Source organism: Chrysochloris asiatica, unplaced genomic scaffold, assembly GCF_000296735.1.
Source record: "Chrysochloris asiatica unplaced genomic scaffold, ChrAsi1.0 scaffold00632, whole genome shotgun sequence".
Taxonomy (NCBI): domain Eukaryota; kingdom Metazoa; phylum Chordata; class Mammalia; order Afrosoricida; family Chrysochloridae; genus Chrysochloris; species Chrysochloris asiatica.
The window spans coordinates 191,924-197,893 of record NW_006409150.1 but is presented as its reverse complement, the minus strand read 5'-3'; the positions used below and the strand labels follow the sequence as shown (position 1 = coordinate 197,893).

Below are 5,970 nucleotides of genomic sequence, written 5' to 3'. Positions count from 1 at the left end.
ATTTTCTAGTATCATCAAAGTCAAGAGTTTAATATGTGATTATAAGGCTATTGGCCAAATGTACAGCAGAGAATCAGAGGAAAAAAGTCATTCAGGTACTTTTTTCTAATCAATTATGTGGATAAGAATAGTAGGAAAGCATTGGGTAATTTAGAAAAAATGAAGACAAACTGCCAGGTTAATAGTGTCCTAGGTATGAAGAAGTGATGTGGCAACACTTTATTAAATGAGTACAAATCTAGCTGACATAGTGAGTCTTGAACTAAAAATTAAAATAAAATATTCATACTATCTGGTTTGCAGAAAATGTGTCCTGCTCATGGAACCAATAATTTCAGTGGTATCTTCTAGATTCCACATCCTTCCTGATGATATCACTGCCCTTAGCTGACCCAGTATTTACTACTGTCTGGGAGTCATCTCCAACTAGCAGCTCATTTCACAATTCACTAAGTACATAATCATAAAGTTTCTACTCAAAATGTTTAAGAAGAATTCTACTTTAAGCAAATAACCCATAGAGGTCAAACATTGCAAGCCAGACTGATCACAGGAAATGAACTCCAAAATGAGATTCTAGAAGTTGGTATCATAACTTGAGGACAATTACAATGCTGTTCCAATGGGATGATTGGATGTTGGTATTCGATGGCCTCCAGTGGAAGACCTGTTTTATATTGAGTCATCTGTAATCAACATGAATAACTTATCTGGTGTAGTGAAAATTTTGGTTTACAGAATTAATTTTGAAAGAAATAGATAAGAAGAAATTGCTTATACTATACAAAAACAAAGGAAATTTGATTCTGGAAATAATGCAAACTTGTGAGCTGATAAAAGTAGGATTTAAGTCATCATGATTTTGAACTCTTTTGCTCAGGAGTAACTTTGCAGTCTTAAGAAAAAATCATTCTGTAATGCAAAGAATATTTCTCAGCTGAAAAGTTTTCTTAGGCCCTGCTTTATGTCCTTATTTCTAAAACTGTAGATAAAGGGGTTCAGCATGGGTGTGACCACAGTGTACATCACTGAGGCTATTGCAATGGCTCTGGAGTTTTGGGTAGCAGATAAACTGAGATAAACTCCAAAACCTGTCCCATAGAACAAGGAAATGACGGAGAGATGAGACCCACAAGTGGAAAAAGCTTTATATTTGCCCTTAGCTGATGAAATTCTTAATATAGAGGACACAATCTTACTGTAAGAGTAAAGGATCCCAGTAAGTGGAATAACACCCACAAGTCCAGTTGCAAAATACATGACTAGGTTATTGAAGAATGTATCAGAACAAGCAAGTTGAACTACTTGATTAATTTCACAGAAAAAGTGGGAGATTTCCAATTCTGTACAAAAAGACAGTCGTAAAACCATTAAACTATGTAATAGAGACTCCAGAGCACTCAGTAACCAGGGTGCCATAATCAGGAGACCACAGAACTTGGGGTTCATGATGATCATGTAGTGCAGTGGGTGACAGATAGCCACAAACCGGTCATAGGCCATCACTATCAAGAGGAAATGATCTAATCCTAAAAACAGCATGAAAAAATACATCTGAATGATGCATTCTTCATAGGTAATAACTTTGTTCTGCATCTGAATGTTCAGCAGCATCTTTGGGACAGTGGTGGAAGTTAGACAAATGTCTGAAAAAGAGAGGTTGGAGAGGAAGAAGTACATGGGGGTGTGGAGGTGGGAGTCTGTGATGATGGCCAGGATGATGAGTAAATTCCCCGTGAAGGTGACTAGGTATATTGACAGGAACAGTCCAAAGAGGAGGGGCTGTAGATCTGCCTCTTCTGAAATCCCCAAGAGAATAAATTCTGAAATACGTGTTTGGTTTTCTGGCACCATGTAGCTGATGAAACTAGTGGAAAAGACAAAAGAGCAATGTAAATATAGTCATAATCAAAGAATAAAAATTTGACAAAAGTGGTTTGCTTATACTTTGTTGTTTTGTGTCATTGATTCAGTTCTGACTCATAATGAATTTGTATGAGGTTTGAAAGAGAGACTATTGGGTTTGAACTGTAAACCTTGCAGTTAGCATCCCAGTACGTATCCTACATCACCAAAAAAGGGCTCTTTATAATTTAAGCAAGTTTAATTAACTAATTCCTATATGATATTTTAGGTATGTTGTTGTTGTTGTTGTTGTCGTTAAGTGCCGTTGAGTCATTCTGACCCATAGCAACCCTGTACAGGGTTTCCGAGGCTGTAAATTCTTACAGGAACAGAATGCCTCATCTTTCTTCTGCGGAGCTGCTGGTAGTTTTGAACTGCTGGCCTTAAGGTTCACAGCCCAATTCGTAACCACTATGCTACCAGAGCTCCTTTAGGTCTAGTGCCCATTAACTGTATTAACTGAGAATTTCATGGAATACCAAATGCTCAGTCTTCTTGATATTGAAACTGACTAACCTTCTTTACCTAAAATCCCAAATATTTTGTGAATGAAACATTTCTTTTTGTTATTAAGTGCCATTGAGTTGATTCTGACTCATCATTGTTGTTGTTAGGTGTCACAGAGCTGATACCTATTCATAGTGACCTTAGGCACAACAGAAAGAAACACTGTCCAGTCCTGGGTAAACCTCACAATCATTGTTATGCCTGAGGCCACAGCTGTCACCACTGTTACAACTAATCTCATTGGGTGTCTTCCTCTTTTTCTTGGACCCTCCATTTTACCAAAAATGATATCCTTCTCCAGTAGCTGGTCACTTCTGATAATATATCTGAAGTATGAGAGATGAAATCTGGCCATCCTGGCTCCCAAGGAGCACTCTGGCTGTACTTTTTCCAATACAGATACATTTGTGTTTTTGGCTGTCCATGGCACAGAAAATTTCAAAGATCAGCTCGAGAAGATAAAACCAAATAATAAAATATGCAAAGATTTGGAATTAGCAAAGCAAAGGGGAAGAACAAGGTCAACATTTTTCAAGCTGGGGGAACTAAAGAAAAATTTCAAGCCTCGACTTCCATTATTGAAAGATTCTCTGGGCAAATTATTGAATGATGCAGAATGCATCAAGAAAAGATGGAAGGAATACACAGAGTCATTGTATCAAAAGGAAATGGTTAATGTTCAACTATTTCAAGAGGCAGCATATGAACAAGAGCCAATGATACTCAGGGAGGAAGTCCAAATTTCATTGAAGGAATTGGCAAAGAACAAGGCACCAGGAATTGATGGAATAAAAATTGAAATCTTTCAAGAAAGTGAGGCAGCACAAGAGGTACTCTCATCTCTGCCAAGAAATTTGGAAGACAACTATCTGGCTGCCTGATTGGAAGACATCCATATTTGTGCCCATTCCAAACAGAGGTGACCCAACAGAATGCGGAAATCATTGGACAATCTCTTTGATATCTCAAGCAAGTAAAGTTTTGCTAAAGGTAATACAGAAACGGCTACAATCATACATTGACAGAGAACTTCCAGAGGTTCAAGCTGAATTCAGAAGAGGCCATGGAACGAGAGATATCATTGCTGATGTCTGATGGATCTTGGCTGAAAGCAGAGTATATCAGAAAGATGTTTACCTATACCTTATTGACTACACAAAGGCTTTCGATTGTGTGGATCATGACAAGTTATGGACAACATTGAGAAGTATGAGTATTCCAGAACACTTAATTGTACTTCTGAGAAATCTGCACCTGGACCAAGAAGCAGTTGTTTGAACAGAGCATGGGAACACTGAATGTTTTAAAATTGGGAAAGGTGTGCGACAGGGTTGTGTTCTTTCACCATACTTATTCAACCCGTACGTATGCTGAGCAAATAATATGAGGGACAAGCTTAGGGACCCTGATAAATGACAAATTACACTGTTAAATATAATAAAACACAAAGAGTAAAAGACAATAAGATGACTTAGACCTCCTAGAAATTAACACTAATGTTTGTAAAAATATTCCACCAAAGTATTAAAAAAAAGGACAGGAGAAAAAAATGGTAATGACATATGAGAAAAGGAATTATTGTGTTCAATTAAAAGAAAAACACTTAAACAACTTAACAGGAAAAAGACAAATAATCCAATTAAAAATATGTAGAGGGTATGGACAGACACCAACAGAGAAGACATTCAGATGCCCTCAAACATATAAAGAAATGTTCATGATCATTAGCCATTTTTGTTGTCATGTTGGTTCTAACCCATATTGACACAATATAGAGTTTCAAAGGAGCAGATGGTGGGTGTGAAAGGTCAGACCTTGTAGTTAGCAGTCAGAGATTAACCTACAATTCTACACCAGGGTTCCAATGATGTCATTGTTGTTGTTGTTAGGTGCCATTGAGTTGATACCAACTCATACTGATCCTATGCATGGCAGAAGAAAACACCATCTGATCCTGTGCCAACCTCACCATTGTTGCCACGCTTGAGTCCATCAATGCTGCCACTTGGCCAATCCATCCCGTTGGGGAGCTTCCTCTTTTACTCTGACCTTCCATCTTACCAAACATGACACCCTTCTCCAGTGACTGGTCCCTCCCGACAATATGTCTGAAGTATGAGAGATGAAGTTTGGCCATCCTGGCCTCCAAGGAGCATTATGGCTGCACTTCTTCCAGAACGGATATATAGGTTCTATTGGCAGCCCGTGGCACTTTCAATATTTTCCTCCAACACCATAACTCAAAAGCATCAGTTCTTCTATGGTCTTCCTTATTCACTGTCCAGCTTTCGCATGCATATAAGGTTATTGAAAATACCATGACTATGCCACTGGCATTTTAAATAACAGCAGGGTCATCCATGGTGGACAGGTTTCAGATGAGTTTCCAGACAAAGACAGACTAGGAAGAAGGAGTGATGAACTACTTCCAAATATTTAGTCACTGAAAATCTTATGAATAGCAGTTTTTGATGTCATTAGAGAGACGCAAATCAAAATGGCAAAGATATGCCGTCTTAACCCAACATTATTTGCAAAGTTCAAAAAAAGAGAAAATCACAAATGCTGGTGTGGGTGTGGGAAACTGGAACCATCACAGACTGCTGGTAGGACTAAAGGGTGCAACCACTGTGGAAAACTGTATGGCTTTTTCTCCAAAAGTTGGAACTCGATACTCTGCATGACACAGTAATCCCTGCACTTCGTATATATTCTATAGTCAAAGTCACAACACAAATAGCTATATACACACCAGTGTCTATTACAGCACTATTCACAATAACAAAACGATGGAACCAATCTAAGTGCCCTTCAATATATAAATTAACTTTGATGTATAAAAACAATAGGATACTCCACAACATCCAAAAATAATAATAAATCTGCAAAACACCTCACAACATAGAAGAACCTGGAGGCTATTATGCTCAGTAAAGTTAGTCAGTCACAAAAAGACAGTCTATGAGGTCGCTATTGTTAAAAGTCAAGAAAAGTTTTTCTCACTAAAAGAAACTATTTGATGGTTACCAGTGGTGGAAAGAAAGGAGAAGTGATTCACTGGCTAAAGGGTTAACCTGTTATCTTGAATGAAAGGGGAGGCAATATATGATAAGAGAGAAGGTTACTAAAAAAAAATGATACAGGCAAGTGAAGACACAGGAAGAATGTAAGCGTTAAAGATAATAGAGGTAAATACTGTAAGATACAAAATTCTGCATTATCGGTAATGTATGTGTAGTCCTGGAGTCCTGGTGTGGCACTGTGGGTTAATGCACCAGACTTCAAACTCATTTGAACTGCAAGGTCGGCTTTTCAAGCTCATCAGCTGCTCCTTGGAAACCCTACACAGGGTATCCATGGGTTGGAACCGACTCAACAGCACTTAACAACAACAGCAATATGTGTAGTCCTGGTGTGGCATTTTGGGTTAATGTGCTATACTGCAAGGTCGGTTTGAACCACAAGGTCAGCAGTTCAAGTTCACCACCCACTCCTTGGAAACCCTATTCAGGGTTGCTATAAGTGGAAACTGACTTGTTGTCACTTAACAACAATAAC

General features: G+C 38.3%; 1 protein-coding gene across 1 annotated transcript; it reads right to left on the bottom strand.

Moving 5' to 3' along the window:
* Nucleotides 1-933: 933 nt before the first annotated feature.
* On the bottom strand, nucleotides 934-1,854 carry LOC102840962 (olfactory receptor 7A5-like). The gene has a single exon (XM_006877842.1). The coding sequence runs from the start codon at nucleotides 1,852-1,854 to the stop codon at nucleotides 934-936; it is 921 nt and encodes a 306-aa protein (XP_006877904.1).
* Between the last annotated feature and the right edge of the window lie 4,116 nt (nucleotides 1,855-5,970).